The sequence below is a fragment of the Gadus morhua genome, chromosome 20, assembly GCF_902167405.1.
Source record: "Gadus morhua chromosome 20, gadMor3.0, whole genome shotgun sequence".
Lineage (NCBI taxonomy): Eukaryota > Metazoa > Chordata > Actinopteri > Gadiformes > Gadidae > Gadus > Gadus morhua.
In genome coordinates, this window is record NC_044067.1 from 12,678,543 (window position 1) to 12,704,022 (window position 25,480).

A 25,480-nucleotide genomic window follows, 5' to 3' on the forward strand; every position below is an offset into this window, starting at 1 on the left:
TAGTATGGAGTCTGGGAAATGGAAAGGAAAAAAGGAGGTTGGATAAGGAAATGTGTAAAGCAGCATCACAAATGTGATGTAAGGTGAGGGTAACATTGTGTTCGCTAAAGAAAACTTGGCCTTCATCGTCGGTATGTGTTGTTTGTGCAGACTCCCATACATAGAGTGCAGTGTGTTCCGCAGACGGACTGACAGCTATAACTCACACTATCTCCTTCCATCTCCCCTTGTCAGGGCGGTAAGATCCCTATCCGGTGGACGGCACCTGAGGCCATAGCCTACAGGAAGTTTACATCCTCCAGTGACGCCTGGAGCTACGGCATCCTGCTCTGGGAAGTGATGTCATATGGGGAGCGGCCCTACTGGGAGATGTCCAATCAGGACGTGAGTACAAGCTCTCACTAACCTGAAAGAAATAATGAAACAATATAGCAATGGATTCATCACCCATGTAATTACTGAGACTTTAGGAAGGAAAAAAGGGATCATGTTTTTATTGTATTGTATTAATACAGATATATTTATATGTTTTCAATATTTTCTTGGAGTTGTATTGTTATTTGGATGTTCATTTTTTAATTTGTATTGCTGTATTGTATTGAGTGTCCTGTACTTTCTGCTGTGAAAGCCGCATTCCCATCTGCCATGATCTGGCTGATCTTGTCGACCCAAGTGTTTTGAATTTCTCTTCAAATCACAAATCGAATAAAACGGTTGTGAGATTCTGAATCAAAGAGAGATGTATTCTCTCTCCTAGCAGGCTACATTCCTACGAGAGATGAAGCAATGTAAACCGGTACCCCTACGGTCACCATGTCTCTGCCCATTCTCAGAGATTTTGAAAAAAACATGGATGTGGTTACAAACCTGAAAGCTGTGTCAAGCAGCGATCCCTCATAAACATCCCCCTGTGTGTTAGCAGGCTGAGGGGGTTGTGTGTGTGTTGTGCCTTTCGTGTAAACACCTTTGATTTGACTCTAGATACAATCGAAACAGCGAGAAAAAAAAGAGGGTGGCAGGAGCTAGAGATTTCTCTGGCGTAAACAGGGCAACCACCTTATCTTATCTCGCCTCTGATCTCATCTTAAACCGTCCTTCTTGCTTGCCCTCGCCCAGGTGATCAAGGCAGTGGACGAGGGATACCGCCTGCCCCCGCCCATGGACTGCCCCGCTGCCCTCTACCAACTGATGCTTGACTGCTGGCAGAAGGAGAGGAACAACCGGCCCAAGTTCGAGCACATCGTCAGCATCCTGGACAAGCTCATCCGCAACCCCGGGACCCTCAAGATCACCGCCAACACAACCTCCAGGTAACATAGAGTATATCATCACACAAGCCGTACCATGGGATGAGTTAGAGCTTTGTTTGAAGTGAGGAAGCGTGCCAGTCGACCGCACATAGCTTTGAAGTCTTCAAAGGTTTTGCCAGGTTTTGCCCATTGTGTCTGGGACCATCTGTGACTTTGGAATTGACTGAGATTTGGCGATTATATGGAAAACAATTATTGTCGTAAACAACTTTAAATCAGAGCGTTCTTCCAACAGAGTTTCCTTAATGTATCGTTAATTATAGAATGAATGGGTACATCGTCACTGGTTGGACTTTCTGGATTCTTCTCTTGACAGAAGATTTCCTGCTCTTTTTTGCCTACCATTCTCTTTTCAGATTTTTGCTGTGATTGTAGTTGTCATAAATAATCACCATTTTCTATATTTACACTAGGCCTAATTCTTACAGTTGGCGAGCACAACTAACTTCCTGTCTGTACAGGATGTTATGAAGCACGTCTCCTGCTATGGGAAATTATAGCTGCTGCGTTTCATTTTGGTATGGGTCAAGTTAATGACATACTTAATCTCAGCGGCTCATTTTTTTTGTGTAATACACAAACTTTTGTACTTATTTATGTATTCATTTGATATTAGGTTTTCCTTTATTAAATGGTCCATTTCCAGTAGTCAAATGTAAATATTAATGATCTGCTTTTTTAGCATGGACCACCGTGCTCTGATTTAGGGGCTTCCTGAAGCAGGCGTACCCCATGCAGAGTCAGGGAGCCTGTCCTGGGTAGGGGAGGGAGGGGGAGAGGTCCCCGTGCACTGGGCCTCTCCCAGAATCCGACCGCGGTATTATGGAGACGTCAGAGCTCATAACATTGACTAATGATTTCTTAAGAAAGTGAAAATAGGTCCCTTGGAGTTCGCGTGTAATTTTCCTGATTGGCTTTTAACACTGGGCAAGCACAGACTTGCTGTGGGGGGGGGGCGGTGGTGATTTATGGAAACTATGCATTTCTCAGGATGTGTGTGTGTGAGTGTGTTGTCTGTGTGTGTGTGTGTGTGTGTGTGTGTGTGTGTGTGTGTGTGTGTGTGTGTGTGTGTGTGTGTGTGTGTGTGTGTGTGTGTGTGCGAGAGAGTGTTGTGTGTGTGTTTGTGGCTGTGCGTGTGCATGTGTGTGTGTGCAAATTGTCTTTGTGGGTGTGGGTGTTGTGTGCGCGCGCCCACAGCAGGAGCAGCTGCACTCAAGCTCCACACACCTCATTTGTCTCGGCACAGTCATCGTGGTTAATGGAACTACCCCCCTCCCTCCCCCCCTCCCCCCTCCCTCCCCCCACACACACACACACACACACACACACACCTCACCGCCGTCCGAACAAGCACTGCCCGCCCAGAGGAGGTCTGACACACGTGGTTCTGGACTAATGTTGAGACGGAATAATTCCTCTGCCTGTGTCCTTCGTGTCCTCCTCTGGCCAAGCACTTGCACTTTCTCAGAGTTCATTGATGATCGAGTCCGCAAATTAAAAAAATGGTCTCATTCCTTGTATCTCCACCCAAATAGAACCAAAACAAATGATGGATAATGTGGTGTCCATGGATGTGTGTCTGCATATACGTGTCTTCCTATATGTATGTATTATATGTATGTATGTGTGTGAATGTATTCGTGTATGTACCGTAAATATGTATGCCTGTATGCATGTGTATGTATGTAAATATGTACGTTTGTATGCATCTCTGCAAGTATGCATGTGTACTTGCCTCCAATCTTCTTTCCTCTCCACTCTTCGTTCGTGGAGCCAGACGTGCCAACGGGCGCACCGAGCTCCCATCCCAACGGCTACCCTCTCCGCTCCGGCCCCCTCGCTCCGACACACCGGTTATTCTTTCATTTCCCCCCCACCCCATCCTCTGCTCCCCTCCGCCTCGCCTTCATCATCGCGCTGCTTTGTTCCCGTTCCATCCCCCCCCCAGTTCCCTCCTCTCTCGTCTTAGCGATTGAGCCTCCAGCCTCCGAGACGATTTCGGAGGGTCGGGTGAAAGCTGGAGAGGAATGAAATAAATATCAAAAAAAAGTTAAAAGAGAAGAGTTTGGGAAAGCGAGGGATGCAAGGTCATCCACAGTTTACCTCTCGGCAGAGCAGGGAGCGGCGGAGTGGGCCGATGAAGATGGAGCTCCTGGAGAAAATCAATACCCGGGGTTTGAACAGCTTGTTTGTGTACACAGACAGCCTAGAACCGTTTTTGGAGGGTTACGGGAGATAAGAGCACCCCCACCACCCATCCTCCCACACACACACACACACACACACACACACCATACACACACACCCCTACCCCGCCGCTCCCCTACCCATGCTTACAGGCACCCACTTCTTCGCCCTCGTTTCGTCCCCCGATCCAACCTTTTCTTTCAGATTCCCTTTATAGAAGATATTTGATTTCTGTGTGCTTATTTCATCTGAGCAACATTTCCCTTGCAGCCTGCAAACCGGTCGAATCTGCAAGCACATTTTTGCCCTGGAATATGCATCTGGCCCACATCCCGTTCAGGAATATTTCCAGCTGACCGGGTCATGCCAATCACACGCACACAAACAGATGAAAACACAGGCATACATGAGCACCAGACACAAAAACACACACACACACACACACACACACACACACACACACACACACACACACACACACACACACACACACACACACACATGCAAGCAAGCAGATGCATCCATGAATACACACTCACGCAATTGCAGAAACCCAAAACAAAGTCAAAAATTAGCATACACAACACATTAAGCCAACCTCCGACACACACTCCAACATGTTTCTGACCTTCCTGACAGTGCAAATAAGTTAGACGGGAGTGGACTTCCCTGTATGCTAATGAGTTTATTTACACAGCTATGAATAGTATTTCCCAAGAGACACCAATACCCTGGTTTCCGTGTCCTGTCCCCACCGACTCCACAGGATCTATTCCCTGGGGGGATCCCCCGACTGGTGTCGGTGGTCTCTGCGAGCATGTTTTCAGTGCATCATATCAAGTGTCTGTGTCTGATATGCCCGACACTTGTGTCTTACCAAAGGTTCCTCGTAGGAGCAAACAGGCCCCAATGACCCACTTTTAAATATGGTTCATCTCGATCAGTACATCTGCACTAAAGCATGCACGGAAATTTGGTATATTTGAAAACTCTGGTGTTCCTGTCTATGTTATTATTGTCACTTATTATGTTTAAAGCTATATCTCTTTATAAGCTCTGACAGTCTATCTAATGACAAACGGTAATCATAACAGTCATGATATGGTTGCGTGTAATCTACTTTTTAGTGAGTAACAATTTAATTACCACTGCCTCTCCTTTCTGGAACGAGGAGTGATGGTTGTTTACTCTTAAGTCAGCTGAGCACTTCATTTGATTGATTTAAAACTTGTCAACATAAAAATAATGTGGCCAAGTGCAGTATGCATGGAGTGTGAATACAATTAAGCTGAAGTCGACCATGGTTACTTACTACTTATCATTATTCTGAGTGCATGTTATATGAATTATTTCTGTCTGACACCCACTACTCGAACTCAAAGACCATAAACCATGCATGGCGTTAGGAGTACATACAGGAAAGGCATTTTCACCAGCGTTTCTGCAGGTGGTTTTATAGGTACATGTATGTCGTAACCATGCAAATGTGTTTTTTACGATGTGAAAATTGTCAATACAATGTTAGACTTTTTGCTTTTTTTTTGCTTTCCCACTCTCATTCCTTATCCCTCCAAAACACTGTACCCTTGTGCGTTCCCCGCAAATCTACTGAACCATTTTGTACAATCTACACAGAGTGACGTTAGCCTAGTCCTACCAGACTCTCATACTACTTTAACGTCATTGTTCTCAGCCACTCCCTGTGTTCGCTGTTTGGACGCACAAAATTTGGAAGGAGAAAACCCGCGAATATACCGCAAAACCAGACGTAGTACTGAAGGGAAATTAAAATTGAGGGGAAGTGCTTAGGCGGGCGGAGCCAGGCTAGAGTGATGTATATTATCAACTTAATCAATCGGGGTTTTAATGTTGCGATATCTGTAGAACATGCCACATGTTTAACACATGCAACCCTTCTTATCTCCCAGGCCAACCAATCAACTGCTGGAACAGAGCACCTCAGAGGCGACATCGTGGGACACCGTAGGAGACTGGATGGATGGAATGAGGACGCTGCCTTGCAAGGAAGCCTTCTCTGGTGTTTGCTACAGCTCCTGTGACACCATGCCCAAGACCTCTACAGAGTAAGGACCATTGGCATAACACCAAACACACACATATGACACACAGATGACAGACATCGTGATTTCCAGGTTCTCCTCAGTAATCCGTGCCCAGAATTCAGAGCGTTTTAAGTGCTTGAAAACTGCCCCAAACAACACCAGCATCGAGCCATTGTGTCATACCCATCAATGCGTGTTGGCTGTCGTTGTGGTGTTGGCCCACTCCAACCCACTTTCTAAAGTTAGGTGTTGGTGTTTGTTGGGACTTCAGCTTAAGCTGCAAGTACGTCAAGGGCTTCACAGGGTGTAAGTACTCCTTAGGGACTGGACAAGGTTCTTGACTTGTACCGCAATCTGGGTCTGTTGCTAAAAAGGAAGTGCCAGACATTGAATGAGGCTGCGTATGAGAGCACAGAGAAACTTATGCTTTAGAGCATTTTTATGTAAGTTACAATTGATCTGTAACGGGCCAGAGCACGATTGCCCGCTCTCTCCACTCTTTGCACCAAGTGCAACTAGTTGTTTGACCTGCCGATAAACACATAAGTATTTGTTTATGTTGTCACTCTAGTGTAGAAAAGCCTGCACATCAAGTTCCCAAGTCAATACAATGGAGTAGACCTTCCCACTATACCTAGTATCCTTGATTATTTAGAGACAATGACATAAACAACCACCCCTCTCACCTGCCACCTGCATTATCAGCTAAGGATGTGCAGTTGACTCTTGAGTGTGGCACTTATATATACTTTCTAATATTAAGAAAGTTAGGGTAAAGTTGACATGTTGTTTATTTGAGTGATACAGAATGAGTGCGAAAAGTAGATGCATTGCGCAACATTTTGAGAGAGCTGTCCCAAAACAGGCTGAGAAATCACATGTTGGGCAACTGCACCCTTCAGAGAAACGTCTCTAAGACCTTGAATGTGGCTATGCGGTTATTTGAAAATGTGTCAACACACAATTTGCAAACAGTGGAATGAAATGCGAGCTCGCATACTTTGTCTCCGTATGTCTGGCCATGCATCAGCTCTGTCGCTAGCTCTCTCTCACCCTGTATTGCAACAACGTGACAACCATTGCAGTTTGACAGAACGTAGGAGGCTGTCTCTGGGTCCTGAATGTGCTCTCTTTAATTCACTCATCCTCCACAAACAGAGACTAAGTTATGGCATAACTTTCAAAGGCAGCGACTTATTCTTAAAATGCTAGAAATAATAAATCATAGAGCAAATAAACACATCTGCACCTCTGTGTTTTTTATGCACACACGTCAGCACGTGGTAGAAGGAAGAGAGGGTATATGGGAATCAAATCATTTGTGGATGCATTACAGTATGCTTGGCCCATCAGAAGGCTCTCCTGCGTTTAAGCAGGGAGAAGTACGCCGAGACAGAATGGGGCTGGCCAGCTGGTTTGCTAATTGTGTTGGGATGTGACATTTTAAATAATAGGACGAGGATAATCAGCGTGATCAAAGCATCCATAGGTAGGAGGGTGGAGGTATGGTGGTGGTGAAGGATCAAGGCCAGAGGACTGTATCGCCTTTCCTCCGAGCCCCTCGCCTCCGACATTTAATCATGGGATGTGCTTGATCACAGAGTGTGTCCCCTGCCAATTTGCTGTCAGTAACAGGAAAGAGAGCTTGCGCTGCAGACTTTTAAGAAAACGACATGGCTATTGACAGCATAAGTCACAGATGTGACTTTGACCCTAAATGGATCATTTCATACATGGCTATTTCCCTTGCCGATGCAAAATTGGATCAGTGCAGTATCCAATCGAGTGAAGGCCGGGGCTAACACAGCTGAGGCTAGCTCAGCTACAGACTAAATGCCATTACAGGCCCGTCCCGGCCTTGGCCTGCGCTTTGCATTGCTCTATTGATTTGTGAAGTCTTAATTCAGTGCTTGTTATTCAGCACAAGGCCATGACCATTCATGACCTTCAACTCAACTCATCCCACACAGCTGTTCTGTGCTGATTGATCTGTGCTGATTGATCTGTTCTGAGCGCTTTATAGTCTGGAAGCAAACAGATCAGTGAAGGTAAATCAAAGGCCCAGCCCTTTCAGACAAAATGCTGTGCCATAATAATGGCATGAAAAAGGTGTAATGTTTTTGTTATGCATAACACACTGTCTGGCACAATATTCTGATGTTTGTTGTTGTGTTTATCTCTTAGTTTACATCTTTTTTTGTTGTTTACGTTGCTCTACATTTTTCATATGTCATTGTTATTTAATCTTGCAGAGACTGTTTGGTTGTTGGTTTGCACATCATATTCACCTTCATTCTATCACATGATGTCTTTGGTTCCCAAAATCACTTCCACATATGGATTCAAAACAAATTAGCTAAATCAAGGGAAAGACCCGCCCAATTGGAAGAAGCTACATCTAAATACCATTTAGAAAACCCTTTGGACCAGTAACGACACACCACACACACATCAGAAATCGGCTCCAAAGACGTTCTCAGACTCCAGGAGGACACATCACCATACATAGCTGAATGCTACATGCTCCAGTTGACTGCCTGTGCTAACCTCACTGGGTCCCCGATGTGTCTCGGTAGAATGGTTGTGACCGAGGTCCACATCACTCCCGCCTCCTGCCCCGAATGGGAGCCGTCCATGGGGATGACCACTCTCTAGCCTCTCCTCCTCCTCTGGCTCTGGATGGTGGGTGGAGATAAAAACAGCCCCCCCCCCCCCCCCCGCCCTCCCCCTCCCTCGCAACCCCACCCCGTCCCCTGTCTCCTCCACCTAATCCTCTCTCCTTCGACTATTTAATCTGCCACAACCACTCATGGGCTTTCATCTTCATGACCCTTTCAAAATTGATGGCTTGGTTTGGGAAAACATCTCAGTGTTTCCTTCCACACAACCTCGTCCACATATTTGGAGTAATTACGTAACTTTTACATGACCATATTTATCAGTCTGCTAAGTGATTATTTAATTGCATTTATTCAAATGTATTACAAATATAGTATACTATAAGTCAGTCAGTCAGTGTCACATGATTAATGTATAGACCAAATTTGTTGAAAAAGTATGGTAACCTGTAGCGTATAGTACCAATGAATGCAGCAATATTGCACAGAACAAATTTAATAATTAATGAATTATAAAAGTTATGTTCCAAAGTTTTGAAAGGGCACTTCAGGGTCTAGTGGAACCCCAGCCATTGATTTTGGGTCTATATTGCAGAGTCGTTTGGCGACTGCCCATCAGTGTGTTTCCCATAACATAATTGACAACGTCTCAATCCAGCTCTGCCCGTCAACAAACTTACTGCTTGCATTACCGTAATTCGATTGCAACAGTGTGGCGCATTAACTGTACCGCTACAATGCTTTTTACTAATACAATCCCCGAGTGAACATCGCAAACGAGCCCCCAAAAGCTATGCATCACCTATACTGCATTTGGAAAGAAAGAACGTGCGCTTGTGTGTGTGTATGTCTGTCTGCATCTATATTTTATCCATTGGTCTAAAAAAACGATCTCCTCACACGAGAAATACTATCCAAGTGATCCTCACGAGCTCATCCCGTTAACTGCATACTAATGTGTTTTACAGTCAACGCACGCAACTTATTGCAATCGTTTCATGAGCCCCCTTCTTGCTGCATTGCATTTATCTACAGCCGAGTCTTATCTCATCGTACTGGGTGCTGCTCTGCCCCCCCTGCTCCCCCCCCCCCCCCCCCCCCCCCCCCTCCAGGTGACCCCCTTTCTACCCCGGTGCAGAAACACACGTTAGTGTGATATGCATCGCACACAGGACACTTCACTGTTTTTATCCCCGCGGCTGCGTTTTGCATGCCATTGTCTGCCAATGACAGCGGCATAATAGCAGCTGTCGGCGTAGCCCCCCAAGCCGGCCCCCCAGGCCACCCAGCCCTGCCTCCCTGATTGTTAGCGATGGAGTATGTACGGCGACTCATGACCCCCCCCCCCCCCCCCAGCCTTTTGATCTAATGGCGGCCCGGTGGCCTTCTGCACCGACGTGGCCGTCCTGTGAGTGACGGATGAAAGGGCGGATGCGGGGGGTGGAGACGGTGGAGCAGAGCAGTGGCGGGTGCATGTCATTAATGTCACACGAGATGTCACGTCTTCACGTTGTGCTAATGTCATTTTCTATCTCCCCGTCTCACTTGTTCTTCCCTCCCTGTCCGTCCCGCTCCCTCTGGATCTCTGTTTATCTCTCTGTGCGTATCACCCTATCCCTCTCTGTATCCCTCTCGGTATCTCTCTCGCTCTCTCTATCTGGCCGTATCTCTCTCCGTCCCTTGCTCTCACTCTCTCCATATCTTTCATTCCCTGTCTGTCTCAATGTCTTTCGCTCTCTCTTTCTCTCTGTCTCTCCCTCTCGCTCTCCCTATCTATCGCTCGCTTTTTCTCTGTATCTATGTCTCCCTCTCTGCCTCTATCTCTCTCTCTGTCTCTCTCTCTCTCTCTCTCTCTCTCTCTCTCTCTCTCTCTCTCTCTCTCTCTCTCTCTCTCTCTCTATATATATATATATCTGTCTCGCTCTGTGTCTCTGTCTCTCTCTCTCTCTCTCTCTCTCTCTCTCTCTCTCTCTCTCTCTCTCTCTCTCTCTCTCTCTCTCTCTCTCTCGCTCTGTCTCCCCGTCCCTCCCGCTCTCCAAAGGGATCTGAAGAAGGCCGGAGGAACCCTTGGCGGCTCTCAGAAGAACATTGTGAGCAGCCTGAAAGCATCCCTGGACACCCACACCAAGAACTGCCCCGTGCCGGTTTAACATCATCCCAGCAACACAAAAGACAAGCATGTGTACAAAAAAAGAAACAAGAACAATACTAAAAGGTTGAGCAATGACGGCACGGCCCAGCCTGGTCTGTCGGGACCGGTCCCACTGGGTCGGAGGGGCGGGGATACTGCTCTGCCAACACAGTGGCCATCACCATGGAGATAAAACACTGAAAAAGATTGAATGTAGTAATGAGAGAGGGACGACATTTATATATATAAAGATATATAGATATATAAATATACATCTATAGATCTATATGTTTATATGTATATATCGGTCCAGTCAAATATGATGTCATAACCCGGGTCGCCGGGGTAACAGGGATCCAGCAAAAGTCCTGCCAGCTTGTTAAAGCTCGCCGACTCCTGAAGCGACTAACTTGTCCACGATGAGAGGCCTTACGGACACATAGCGGAAGAGTGATGCGGGGGGGGGGGGGAAAGACAATGTGCCAAGGAGTGTTGTTGTTGTTGTGTGTGTGTGTGTGTGGGGTGGGGCGGGGCTTGGGACAGGGTGTTTTGATATTGCCCCTGTGATCTGCAACCTGAAGAGGAGAGCCACCGGCCCCTCTTGTCCAATCCATAAAGGGACGGATCTTGTGATGTCTTGCATAAAAGATGCCGGCAGACAGCAGCAGCGCTGGCTCCGGAACCTTCTCCCGGCCGGACGTTGAGCCGAAGGGTGGGTTGAGGTTCGGTGGGGGTTGAGGTTCGGTCTACCGGTCATCTGAGAACCCTAGATCACCATATAACCATATACACACAGCTAGATTAATAACGAAGCCATTTTACGTTGTAGCTCTAGCCTCTGCAATATTTTACACAACGGGTGTGCCATTTGAAGCAATAATTCTACTAATAATAATCATTATAATCGTATTGTCTCATCCATATAGCCCATGCATCTGTCTGTCACATGTATATCGTGCGTCAAAATGGTGTGCTTTCAAACGCACAGGAACTAAAGTCACACTTCAAACACCACTAGTATTGTTGAGAGGGACTGAATGAGAGGGGATGACAGGTCAACGGATAGTGGGAGCGAGGAAGAGTATGGAAAAGGACTCATGTTCAGCCAAGATGCAATAGTGTGTATGTTACGATGTTATGTACTGAAACCAACCAACCATGCACATATCTTTTCAATGATTATTTGCCTCTTTTTACCATGACAGTAATTTAAAAACCTGTGGGTAATGAAATGTTCACACTATCTGCTGTGATAGATTGACTTGCAGATTATGCATCACAGACGGGTGGTAAATTGTGAAGTAATCCAATCCTTTTTGGTTGTTTTGTTTTCTGTGCAAATGATTTCACGTGTGGGAATGATTCATTAACATTGAAAACTCTTTTGAGACCTCTTCTAAACTAAGTTTAAAAACAGGTGCTCATCATCTACACTGTTTTGAAATCACTTTGAGAGGCTTGGATATAAATAATTCATATGCAGGATTCTTGCAGTTCTCCAAATATATGTTATTCGGTCTCTGTGGAGCTCAAAGAAATTCATTCAATAACTATGTGTTCTTTGAGCAAATACAAATGGACTATTGTCTTTGGACAGGTTTAAGAACGCCTCAGATAAGGAAAGGTTTTCTGAGCGAAGTCATAAGGAAAGTGAAAGAGATAAATTACTCCCAGTTGCCGTGTTTCACCAGGAACTTCTCTTTTTTCAGTTGACTGTTGTCTGTAAAAAAAAAAAAAAAGCAAAAAAACAACAACATATATTTGTATTTTGTTTGAGACGTCCGTCCTGACTACCGATGAGATTAATAAGGGAATATCACTGACAACATGTTATTATTTTTATATAGTTGGTCCAGGTTAGGCGTGTGCCAAGATCTTCCTTCCAAATGATTCAGTGTTCAAAACTGTTTCAAGTGGCTGTCTGATGTTACGCCATGCAGCATATCTATACAGGTTAACACGTAGAAAAAACCTGGATCTACGGCAACGTGATACTTGGTGCAATGCAGCGCTGTTGGCAGAGTACTTTCATCTTAGCACTTACAGGACATTGACGTCATTGTATGTTTTTTTCTTTTTGTCAACATGCCCAATGTAACGACCAAAAAAATGCAACAATGTTGTACTCTTACGTCAGTATTGTTTAACAAACGGCAGGTTTTGTGTGCAAGGAAGGTACCGGGCAGTGGTTTGTTATTATAAGAAGGGGCAAACATGGTATTATGTTGGCCCCGTTCTCTCTAATCCACTATTTAAGCACTTTGCTTTCATTTCTTGTTTTCGTCCTATCGCTGCTGCAGAGCATAACTGGTAGTCAAATCCCAAGCATTTTTCCTGTTCACGTGATTTGAAGCCAGGGAACAGAGAAGATTTGTATGCTTCTGAAGAAAATTTGTGTGGCTGTTATGTACTCAAATTAGCGTGTACATAATGTACAAAATACTAATAACGATAACAAAATGAAGAAAGATAACAGTAGCGAGTCATGGAGACCACCACATGACCACCCCTTTGTACAAATGTTACTATGTATAAAAGAGTGAACAAAAAAGTGCAACATTTTTAATTAAAAAAAGAGATTTTTTTATTATATCTTATTTTGAGTTATAATTGTTGTCTGGTGTTTTTTTTCTTTTCTACAATAAAAAAGCAATTATGGTTTCATTATTTATTTGTTAACATTCTACAGTGCATCGTAACCCTTTTTCAGGTAATATATTCATAAGTTATGTGGCAGCGTTATGTTTCATTTTTGTTTGTTTTTACTTACTTTACAAAATGGTTGACATTTGAAAGAGCAATACTGTTATGCAACTGACCTTCCTTTTCTTCCTACAGACCTACCTGTCTGTCCCTGGTGGACGTTGAGTGTGTGTGTGTTTGTGTGTGTGTGTGTGTGTGTGTGTGTGTGTGTGTGTGTCACGATGTCAGTGTGCGTGTTTGTGTGTTTATGTGTGTAAGAGGGGTTAGGGTGGTTGGGTGGGGACTTGGTTGTGCGTTGTGTGTGCATGAAAACATAGATTGCCTTGTCTAACTAATGTAAAACAATTTGTAGTGGAAACATTTATATTTTTATAATAAATATTTTCAAAATATTTTACAAAAACAAGATGTGTGAGACTGGATATGTCCCAAAGCAGATTTCAACACTGTGTGTAAGCAGTGTAATTCTCCTTAACTATAGCCAAGCACACATGTTGTCCTATGCATTATGCCATTCAGCATCATTCTGAAAAAAAAGACATAAACACATCTACATGTTAGTAAGAAAATCAAATGCAAGTTGGGCTTCCAAAACAAGAAGTCAATTGTACTTAATTGTCAATGGTCGACTGCGCAAAAGTGTTGAATTTCATCACACACAAAGTAGCAAAATACTTTGGTTGTTTACACCCATAATAAGACAATTGTGATTAATTGCAACAAAATAGAGTAATAAAATATAGATGTTATGTATTTATATGTCTTCTTTCATGGCCTTTTTCATGTCTCTATAAACACAGCAGTTGCTGCAAAGCCGCAAACTTTCGAAATCATCTTTAAAAAGTAAGGGCTGTAAGAATTTGTCACATGATTATTCAATCATAAAAAGCGCATGGCTCGGGTTAAAAATGAAAACATTCAAGAATGATTAATTCATGCATCCGAATGCAAACAAAGATGAGGGCAAACAGCGTGTGACTGCTCCTGCGCATGATCCTATTCTTGCTCATGTTAACCCAATCAAGGATAAGTTTTCATTACTTTGAAGATCCAGTGTTTGGTACAGAATGCGAGTTGGCCAAGAGTTTAATGAAGAAAAGACTTGCAGGGAATGTGACTGTTGATATGCTGCTGTACTTCTCTTCATGTCTGACCTCTCCATCTTCACTGGAAATCCTGTCTACTGAATCCAATCGATTTGGATTGGACGTCACTCAGCGAGGCTGTTTCTAACTCAATACAACGGTTAATGCTATCCACATGGTAACTGACATGAATTATTACACGTTTTAAAGGAATGTATTTTTTTTCCCTGGTTAGGGTCACCAGACAGTTGATTCATTTTATGTTTTTGTTTTTTCTACTTCAAAATTTAATCAGTCTAGCTCCCTCAAATGCGTAGTTTGTGTTTGTGGCATTCTGTACAGAACACAGCATTAATATATCTATAAACACAGCATGTGCTTTATCATCATAACCATTGTATTAAACTGGGCATTGGGTGTCTCCTAAGGTTTTAAATTTAGCTGGTCACTATTTATAACAGCACATTTCTTTCAGTGCTTTTATTGTCTTTTCCTCATAATCTCACTTGAGGAATGGCTGAGGGCAAAAGGTGAACCCAACCCCTAGCTGTTAAAACTTCTCAATGGAAATATTTTAGGGAATAACTAACCGTGTGGGATGTCCACAGGAGGAATAGATGAGCCCGCTCATTAACTCAGTAGGCCATCTACAGGTCATACACAAGTGCATGAAAAGCAGCAAAAAGTGGCAGGAAAAAAAAGTCCAGGTAATGAAGAAAAGTTCAAGATCAATCTAACTCCCAAACAAAAATCATGTCGGGTAATCACCAATGACCTTGTGCCACAGCCTAGGTTGCAGATTAGGCGGGCTGGGTTGTTTCCTGCCTCTCTGCCCATGTTTTGGCTGTGATGGACCCCAGCCTCCACAGTTCTGAGCTGTTTAGTAGTTAACAGTGGATGGAGGGAACAAGAGCTTTCCCACTCTAGGACGCCTCCCGCAGGAAATCCACCAATGTTCTTTATTTTGTGAATTTTGGCATTGACACTTAACCTTGTGAAATCTTCCAGATATGGTGTTTCATTCAGGCCTTGGCTGGGCAGCAATTTATTCCTTGAGTGGACGCTGCCTCACATTGTTGGAAAAACTCCAGATAATCTGATTAAATAAGTAACAAAGTGACACTCTCTTCTGCGTTGTCAATTCCAGTTGAAGAAGAGCAAAAACATCTTCCCCTGTTAGAAAAGCATCCTGGGAAAATTTCTGTTCATCTTTGAATAGCATTAATCAGTCTGTTTCGGAAAGGCCTAAAAAGGTTTTGATTGTTCCATCACCACCATTGTATTTTAAATTCTGCCGAATGAAGTTCATTGCTTCGTTAAACTGAAACTACCTCCCCCTAGCTCAGAAAGGGCAAATCATTTTAAAATCATTGGGACAGACTGAGCTTCAGAGAGAAACAGATCGGGAACTCGTGAAACCAGAATGATCCCGTGAGGCTAATTTACACTGGGACCCTATCTAAAGGAAAACTGTGCCAATTTGTCATCTGAAAACCTGTCTATTCATCTACCATTTGCATCCCTGCTGGGATGAGAAACTACATATGCAAAGAGGCTGGTTTCATCTTAAACTTTTAAGTGTTAAGCCGCAGGTGAAATATGAAGCATATGTTCTACAGAGTAGAGCCCATATGCTTATAGGCCAGAAAGTGCAATGCGCGAGCTGCCTGGTTACTGATCACTGGTTTTGTCTCAAACCCCGGGTCTGTCACTAGCTTTTGATTCCCCCCTCCACTGTTTCTGCAGGATGAAAAGTGTCTGAAAAGTGTGAAAAGTTCGGAAGTGGTTCAGCCTTTTTCTTTTTTCCATTTGCCCCACCAATCCTACCCACCACAGTGGCAACTAGATGGGTTTGATATTTACTTTATATTTTATTGTTGCTGCTATGTGGCTGTTGCGGAACAAAGCATAATAGTTTTACTCTTGTATACAATAAGATGTAATAAACTTAATTTTGATTCGGATTCTGATACATTTGCCTGACAATTCAAAATCGACCTGTAATTTTGTTATCAGTGGAAGGTGCAAATTTAACAACATCTTCTTTAGGAAATCGTCCCAGATGTAAAACACAAGTCATTTTCCACAGAAGGTAGCAAATCACCCACTACACCACCCCCCACCTCCACACTGTCTGCTCCTTCACTTCCCCATAGCCTTCTGGTTTCAATATGTCCCTCTCATCGCTTTCCCCCAGGCCATCTCCAATAAAGCGCTTGACTTCCGATGAATTTATTGTGCAACTGCGATGAAGACCAAAAAAAAAAAACGACCAGATTTTTTTCCTGTCTTTACCCAACTGTCGGAAAAGATGAGTCGTGCTCTAGAGAGAGGAGGTTGATCAGGAATGGGGCGGAGCTATGATCTTTTAAGATACAGTGTCAAAATGCTGAGGTTAACCAGATGTTCCGGAGCAGATGTGCAGGAAGGTAGACGGAGAGGAACAGAGAGATAAAAGAGAGATCATGGCTATTGTCCGGTGCTCAATGATCGCATCGCTTACAACAGGCGCCACTGTTTTTTAAAAGAACTGAGAGCCTTGACACTTGACACAGCCTACCTGGTTGAGGAGAGGTTTGGGATAAATTCTGAAGGGGCAAAAAAGTGATAAAAAACAATGAATTGGATTGGAGGAAAGGTGGAGATGGCTATCCCACCAGCCCCGTCTCCAACTTTCATTTAATGCCCAATCATTTTTATTTTTACTTTATGTTAATATTATCATTATTATTTTTCTGTATTCTTTATATATATAATAATTTATATTATATATATGAAGAATACACAATGAAAATTATAATTATTAATAATTATTAAACTATATAATGATATAATATCATATAATTAAAATAATAATAATTATTGTGTATTCTCTCTCTCTCTCTCTCTCTCTCTCTCTCTCTCTCTCTCTCTCTCTCTCTCTCTCTCTCTCTCTCTCTCTCTCTCTTTCTCTCTCTCTCTCTCTCTCTCTCTCTCTCTCTCTCTCTCTCTCTCTCTCTCTCTCTCTCTCTCTCTCTCTCTCTCTCTCTTTATATATATAATATACCCATTAGATATTCAGAGGTAAGATTAATCATGAGAGAGCCATGCTGGTTTGCGCAAGCTCATACGCGCTACAAGTGCCTCCTGAAGTTGAGGGGAGTAAACTTGCTGTTTAGGAGGAGGATTATGATGATAAAGGGGAGGGCGATGGAGTGGATTCAACTCATTTTCCAATGTGGACTTGAGATCTGGCACAAAGTTATGACAACAGTACACATTATGTAATCCTTGTTTCTAGCATTTAAAAATTCAGATAAGTGACCCATCAAAACAAATCTGTCTAGTCAGTATATTAAGTATCAGTAAGTATCCACACACAAAAACATGGAGGACGTCTGACAGACCAACAGCTGAAAAGAAGACATACTATTGTAGGACTTTAGCGACAGTGAAAAAGGTTATTTTCACAAAAAAGGATCAGATATTGGCAATCCTGGTTGTTCACTCTGAGCTGAAAAAAAAATGTGATGGTTCATTTGTTTAAAAATAAAATGATATCATTAATTATGCATGTGTGTGCGCTTAAATTCCCCATGTGACTTAAAATTAGCTTCAAGGTCAAGGTCTTTTAAACCATATATTATCATTCTTATTATTTTTGTAGTTATTATTCTTGTGATTATCATTAGTGTTATTTCTTTATATCGAGGAGCATGAAAGCTTGTCTGCGTATGTAAAGTCAAGACGTACCGCCAAATGCAGCAAAAAGGCGAGCTAGGCTTTCCTCCTTAACCCCTGCCTGAATCAAAACCTCTAAGGGCCCTTCAGTTCAAGTAAAACCACCGCCACGGCGCATCCTTGTTCCCCCGACTTTCGTTAAAAAATATGGAAAAAGGTGGAAAAAAAAGCTCCAGCTGTGCACAGCTGTGTATTGCTTCATTGTCGGGGCGTGACGCCATGTTGCATAGACTGAACCGTGTGTGTCTGAGGTTTGGCCTGCCTGGTTGCCTGCTGGGACATACTGTCATCTCACTTCCTTGCTTCAATGTTGTGGGACAAAAAACAGGGATGTCATGTGTTAATCATCTCAAAACACAAAAAACCTGCACAGTAGAAAAAAAGTAGACAAAAAAGACAACTCTGAGAAACACACGACTCCCCCGAATACTAAATGAGCATTTAGCTGCTGGAAATGGTTCTCTGTGTCTCTCACACACTCACAAGGACACACCGACACCAACACATACACACACACACACACACACACACACACACACACACACACACACACACACACACACACACACACACACACTCAAACTAACACACACAAACACACACACACACACACACACACACACTTACACACACACACTCACACACACACAGCGACAAACAGATGGATAAAGACTTTGCTTTGTGCTGGCGCCGCTCTCTATGGAACCTCGGCTAACACTGACTATTCAATCATTGTGTTACCACGGAGACCCTCTTCAACTACTGTCATCCTAACAAATGGGCCTGTCACACAGCGAAGTGAAATGATCATCACAGACAAGAAGCCCCTCTCTGCTGGTGGCATGGGGGAAAGACATCTGTACTTGCCTTTTTCTAATGCATAGCAGTGCAGGTGATGCAGGCAAGGCCCTGTGCTTTCTGACAAAGCTTCTAACAGACCCCAGATCAAAGAAATACAGCAAAAAACTTGTGCTTAAGTACTTGGTGTCCTTTGAACGCATCTGTTTGGTTGTGACTTGATCCCTTGACATCAAAGAAAGCATCTCGGCAGTTATTATAAGTCATGAAGCGTGCAGTTGAATGGATTTATTCACCATAAAATAACCTGACATTATGGTTTATTATGTCTTCAACCTGCACTGCGTACGTTTGACCATTAGTTACCTCTGGTGGCTTGGGTTGTGGATGTAGTGCAGCTTTAAATATGATTATACATCTACAAGGGAAGGAGCTCAATGAAGAGATGTTAACATTTAACCTCATGAAGACCTTTTTATGTTTCCTTGTGGTACAGTAGGAGGGCAGATTGTGACTTGTGAGTCCCCATATACATGGGGTCACCTCATTGTATAAGTTATGTTGAGTTGTTAAAAGCCTTTTGTGGTTCAAAGCTGTGGAGTTGCAGTAAAATTTATGCACTTGATGCTTTAAGTTTTGTCGTTTTCAGGCGGACAACCCTGGAAGTGAATGTGAATATGAAATCACAGGACAACACCCCCGATTTCAAAGATTTATTTGGCATTCTGAGCCACAGGGGACAGATGAACATGATGAATTATCAACCAAAGGACAGTAACATACTGCGACATTATTCTGCCTCCAAAATCGGTTTATCAAGCCATCCAAGTTCCTCAGGGGTCTCACCAGAAACGGCTTTCAAGACGCCTCTTGTTTTGAACATTGGCTTCCAGTTAGACTGACAAATAAAGGCTCAGAAATAGCTCAGTCACCACCAACAAGCATGGACTGACAAAGGACAAAAGCGGTTTGTCTTGCAAACTGACTAATGTCTCCACCTTGACCCTTTTTTTCATGTTCTGTGATATTGTCTATCGTCATATTGGTAACTGAAATATGATGAAAGATTAACAGTAAAACCCGCAGCGTCATCCGGCAGCAGTGAATAGCAGAAGAAAACGGTAGACGATAGTTTTAAAATGCCACCAGATCATGATTGTGTCTGCACACTGTTGAGGAAAAACTATAAATTCTACAGGAACTTGTTTTTCAATTGCGGGAGACAGGATTTTTAAAAGGGTTGTTGATTTCCCTGAATGTCATGCTCTTTGCATCATGCACAGCTGAACTGAGCAGAGATTGTTCTGTTTTTGTGTGTGTGTGTGTGTGTGTGTGTGTGTGTGTGTGTGTGTGTGTGTGTGTGTGTGTGTGTGTGTGTGTGTGTGTGTGTGTGTGTGTGCGTGCGTGCGTGAGTGTGCTTCTGTTATTTAAGTTTACCAGGCTACTGAAGGGATGGTTTACTTTTCACATGTCTTCCAATCTTTATTGCCAGTATCTCAGAGACACACACACACACACACACGCACACACGCACACACACACACACACACACACGCACACACGCACACACACACACACACACACACACACACACACACACATTCTTTCCTGCCTTGTACTCCCCGATATTTCTCCCCACATATTAAAGCCATATATAACTAAGATCAACCCCAGCATGAGAGGTCCAGGATAGGCTGATTTATGGGGCTACCTGGCTGTCTGTGAGTTTTATGATGAAGGTCAAGGGGGCAAGATACCTAAGAAATAGACTTCAGACAAGGCCCCCTTCCTTGTGACTGTTACCAACACCTTCAGCCTTTTCCGTTAGTTAATTATTTTTTTCAGGTCAGACGTAACCCAGTTCAATACATTTGTTACACAAAATGAATGACTTTAAATATGAGAATCCAAGGGCCAAGACTTTTCTCTTTTTTTAATATGGCTCAAAAGCAGAGAGGCAGTTTATTTATTGATTTTAATAATACAGACACAATGAAACACATATAAGAAGGAAGAAAATGTGAAAAAAATAAAAGCATCAGCTTTAAAATCAACTTGAAGCTAAGTCACAATTCAAAGCTATCATTTTCGTACAAACCCAATGATCTTGGTGATTCAGCAAAAGGCTGCACATTATGATGAAATGTTACACTAGGAGCAGAAAAACGATTCGGTATTCATTATTCCATTTTTTTTCCGGAAGCATTTAGACTTCGAAGTTAACTAGAGGGTTTGTCTGTGGAAATATTGCAAATATTCTCAACCTCACCCGCTCTGATAGACATGGGGTGTCCATTTCTGAATATATAGTGGCCAATTTAATGCCTCGCTGTCTCACTCAAAACAACCTCAAGGATCTAATTTCAAGATTTTCCCCTCTATTGAAACACAGAAGCCCTCCACATGGTGCCGGCCCTCCACAAACTGTGAGCTGGGTATTTCGGAGTCCGTACTCCCCTGGTTCAAATGTTATTTGGCTGAGGACCAAGTCACATGGGGAGGCAATCTGTCCAGACAAATAAACTGGTGTGCCCCAGGGTTCCGTCTTAGGGTCTCTTGTAAATAAATCCCACGGCCGCTGAAATCTCTTCCCATGGAAGATACCCAGCTTTTAATCGTCTCAACCACCTCAAAGTTCACAAGTCTCATGTCTTGGACATATCAGAAACACTGACATTTTGTTTGCGACATTCATTGAAGCCCTTTGAAAGCAGCAGTTCATGTACAGTTTCTACAGATTTCAGTGATCAAACCAATCGCTTTTTAACAGCCAGGGGGAGTTTTTTTTAATAATTGTAATCAATGGGAACTAAGTGTTTTTCTCGCTGCCTTTGCATTTGTTGAGTGCCTTGCTTTTGTCTGCCATGAGCACCTCGCGTTTTTGGCAGAACGCCCTGAACTCCCGAGTTAAAAAAGAGTTCCTCTGAACCATCGTTGAAGTAGCCATAAATCATTGTTGCAAAGTTCTCAGACTTCTCTTTTGTAATAATAATAATAATAAAAATGAGTAATTTTTCATTGTTGAGGGTCCTCTGTTGAAATAACATACTTATATTTGTATTTTATTCTGGACCCAGAAACACCTCTTATACGGGGAACATCAGTGGACTCCCATTTTTATATCATCTCCCCCGCTAATGAACACTATTGAGCACCGCTTTCCAAGACCTTGGTTAATAATAAATGTAAAAGAAACCCAATAGAAATACATTAATGGTATCCCAGGAATGTACCTTCATAAAAGCATGTCGCCCTAAGTTTAGAACACAACGGCCGCTTACATCTCTTTCATTCCCTTTTTGCTCTTTTCCTCTCCCCTCCCCCTCTCCCCTTGTCACAGATGTTTCAGCGTGAGGAAAGTAAATGTTGTTTATTCTTGTGCTAATTCCACCTGACATTTAGTATTACTGTCACGCTTAGTTGTGGAAGGGTCTGCCTTAAATGGGCTGTTGAATGTCAAACATTATTAGCTCTCCTTGGATCTCCCCATGCCTTTCTCGGGGTCCCTATTGTGCTTGCACATGGGCAACTGTGTGTGTGTGTGTGTGTGTGTGTGTGTGTGTGTGTGTGTGTGTGTGTGTGTGTGTGTGTGTGTGTGTGTGTGTGTGTGTGTGTGTGTGTGTGTGTGTGTGTGTGTGTGTGTGTTTGTATGCTATGAGCATGCACTGTATACAACCTGTTGTGAATGTGTAAGTTCACGCGTTTACATGAACATTTGAATATATTACCATTTAAATCATTTTACATTTTTGAAGTTAAACAGATACAATAGACACGTTTCTAGGGCTAACTTAAAATATATAAATACATAACCTGTTCATGCAAATTAATTGCCTACTCATATATCCCTGAGAGATGGTAAACCCCAACGCCCCACGTACACTGTCCCGGCAGAATGCTTATGATACATAGCAGGACCGTTGCAGTTAGCCAGGGACAGGCAACTTGAGGCAAGGGATTTGTATTTGGTTCGAGGCTGATGATAAACACCTGATTGAGCACTTCCATTGTTATATTATAGTCCCAATTGACGTATTATTAGAGCCATAATATACTATAAAGGTATAGTGTCATATAGCAGATACCCACTTTATTTGTGGAAAATCCTTGATAGCCATTATCAAATGGACATCTAAAAACAACTGTTAAATGTGTAAACAATTGTTGGATTTATTTTAATTAAATCAATCTGTACTTTGTTTAGTATTGTGCGCAACACTTTTACTGTTCTACTGTAGGACAGTGTTAGATGCTTTGAGTGTGGCATCTCTCACCTACACTCAAGCATGTGCATATACACATACACATGCATTCATAAGCAGAATAATGCACACAGGCAGGCACATGCAAACACACACACACACACACACACACACACACACACACACACACACACACACACACACACACACACACACACACAAACAAAGACCGGCCCTTTTTTAAATTCCTTGTCCCAAAGTTTGCAGACAGTAAACCCACTCATACACAAAATAAATTCACACAGGCTTGCTTAACAATGCACACATACTTTCCCTCAAACAGAGGTACGGCTGTCCAAGCAAGGATGTGATGGTCTGCTACCTTTTAAAGTCTCTACAGAGGGAAAGCATGAGAAGATCCTAACAGCGGTCGGATCCGATCAAATCTAACATCCATGAATGCAAGTTTTTTTCAGTGTGTAAATACGTGTTGATTACAGCTTTCTGGCTCATTTTAAGCTCTAAGCATGCTCTTTTAATGTAATTAGGTGATCTGTTTGGGAAAATCTTATTTTCTCTGGCCTGCTTTGGCTACCTTAAGTTACAACTTTAATTATAGAGGGACTGGACTGGATTATACAGAGACTGGACTGCATTATACAGAGACTGTACTGGTAGATCAGACTATTAACAATAGGCTGCTGGAATATTATGGACACAGGATTGAATACCTAATGTTAGGCCAATGACCTCAGTCAAGGTTTCTTCTGTAACCAGATCAATGAGTCTTTTTCTGATCTGATCTTGAATATTTTTGAATGAAGACAATTGATACATTATAGTTTACTTTCATACTTCATATTCTCTCAAATCGGCCGAAGGACATCTTTAATAACGTAAACAAAGTTGTGGTTGACTTTCCGTTAGAGGGCGAATGTAATACCAATGCTTTGCATGCATTGCTACACTTTGACGTTCAAACGATGTGAACGCTAACCCTTTCAGAGCTTCTCCTCTATAATCTGACCATATAGTCCTTATAAAGCACTTCCCAATGCCTTTAAGAAGGGGGAAAAAAAGCAGAACATCTCTATGGAAAGTGGAAAGTTAAATCCGACATCCCCAAATGCTATCCGGGTGAGATCAGGTCCCCCGGACCATCTGTTTACCCCTGAATCGACCACAGCGCTCTGACTCAGGGTAACCCAGCACCGGCCCGACATCGCCATGCCTGCGTAGTGAGCTGACTCCTCTGTAACGCAAAAAAAAAAAAAAAACAGATCCAATCAGCGAATTCAATCAGCATGTGGAAGATATTAGAGATGTGGAGAATAACCACCGACCTTGCACGTTTCTTCCCCATGTTAGACCATCCAAAGGTATATGGGGCTACCTTGTGTTTGGGATGTGTGTGCTTTCTTTTCGCTTGCCGGTCTCTGTATTAACACATGTGAGTTGCGGAGAGCGATTGCATTGACTTGTAAGGTAAGGTAACGCACCACGTTGTAGGCTATTAATCACGGCCTGTCTACCTTACACACACGCGCGCAGTCCCGTCTGTAATCGAACACATGCCGAAGCCCCCCCCCCACACCAGCCTGTCTGTTTCTTATGTCGTTGGTGATTTTCTCAGACTGGTGCGTTGTGTGGCGGGTGCCCCTGTGAGAGGAGCAGTAGTTATTCATCGTGTTCCATCTGCTTATTGTTGCTGAACCAAAGGAGCATGCTAATTGAGTGTGGCATATCACAACCAAAACCACCTTATGTCTGACCTTTGTTTGAGTGTGTGGCGCGCCTGTTGGCGCATGCTCGTGTGTGTCGTTGTGTGTGTGTGTATTGGGGTCTGTGTGTGTGTGTGTACATACATCACTGTGTTGTTTAAGTGTGTGACATTATTAGGCAGGACCATTTGACACTGGCGGTGCATGTCAGCAGTTGTTAATTTAAATGCTGTTCACGTCCAATAAAACCCGTTGCTCGGTTCACATTAAACTGTGTCGTGAAAACAAAATGCAGCTCTGTGTGTAGTCCCTCTATTGTTTACATCCTCCCCCCCTCCCTCTCTCTCCGGAGTCCAAAAAACTCTGCTTGTTCCTGGGTTCAGCCAGTACTTTATCCATATCCCTATCAATGCAAATACAATGCAATGCCCCTGGTCTGAACATCTGTCAAAGATATGTTTACCGCTCCAAAAGTATGAAGTAGTTTCCAATTGTTGGGGAGGAATGAAATACTAAATCCCCCACAGCTTTCTTCCAAGCATCCGTCATGTAATTCACTGCAGACATGGCTTGTATCTGATTATGAGCCCACGTAATAAACACATTTCCAGAGGGTCGGCCAACAATAGCCGACATTAGTGAGCAATCGTCTCTCTCCACGGCCCCATTGTTCCCACTCCGTCCATTATTCCCCCATTGCTGTGATTGTACGTACGAGCCATTATCATCTGGGTCGTGCTAATCATGTTTGGAAGGTAGGCACAGAAGTGATAGCTGCATTTTCCAGCAACGCGAGGAGGCGGGTATGTATTCTGGCAACGTTGGATCACTGCAGAAGTCTCCAGCTCGCCTGATCCCAGGGGCTACCCTACTCCTGGGTAGAGGTCCAGCGAAACGTCCATGCTGTGTTACACAACCAAGGTTCCATGAGTAGGGATCAGA

The 25,480-nt window shown here is 43.2% G+C and overlaps 1 protein-coding gene across 3 annotated transcripts in view; it reads left to right on the plus strand.

Moving 5' to 3' along the window:
- epha3 (eph receptor A3) overlaps positions 1–12,976 on the plus strand; it is a 75,031-nt gene extending 62,055 nt beyond the window's left edge. For 2 of the 3 annotated variants that reach the window (XM_030342709.1, XM_030342710.1), the window contains exons 15-18: positions 235–384; positions 1,117–1,310; positions 5,426–5,581; positions 10,220–12,976. In XM_030342709.1, the coding sequence (XP_030198569.1) occupies positions 235–384; positions 1,117–1,310; positions 5,426–5,581; positions 10,220–10,328 (609 nt within the window). In that variant the 3' untranslated portion in view covers positions 10,329–12,976. Of the gene's footprint in view, positions 1–234; positions 385–1,116; positions 1,311–5,425; positions 5,582–8,136; positions 8,243–10,219 lie in introns of all 3 variants that reach the window. The other variant, XM_030342711.1, reaches the window with a different exon arrangement.
- The last annotated feature ends 12,504 nt before the right edge of the window (positions 12,977–25,480 follow it).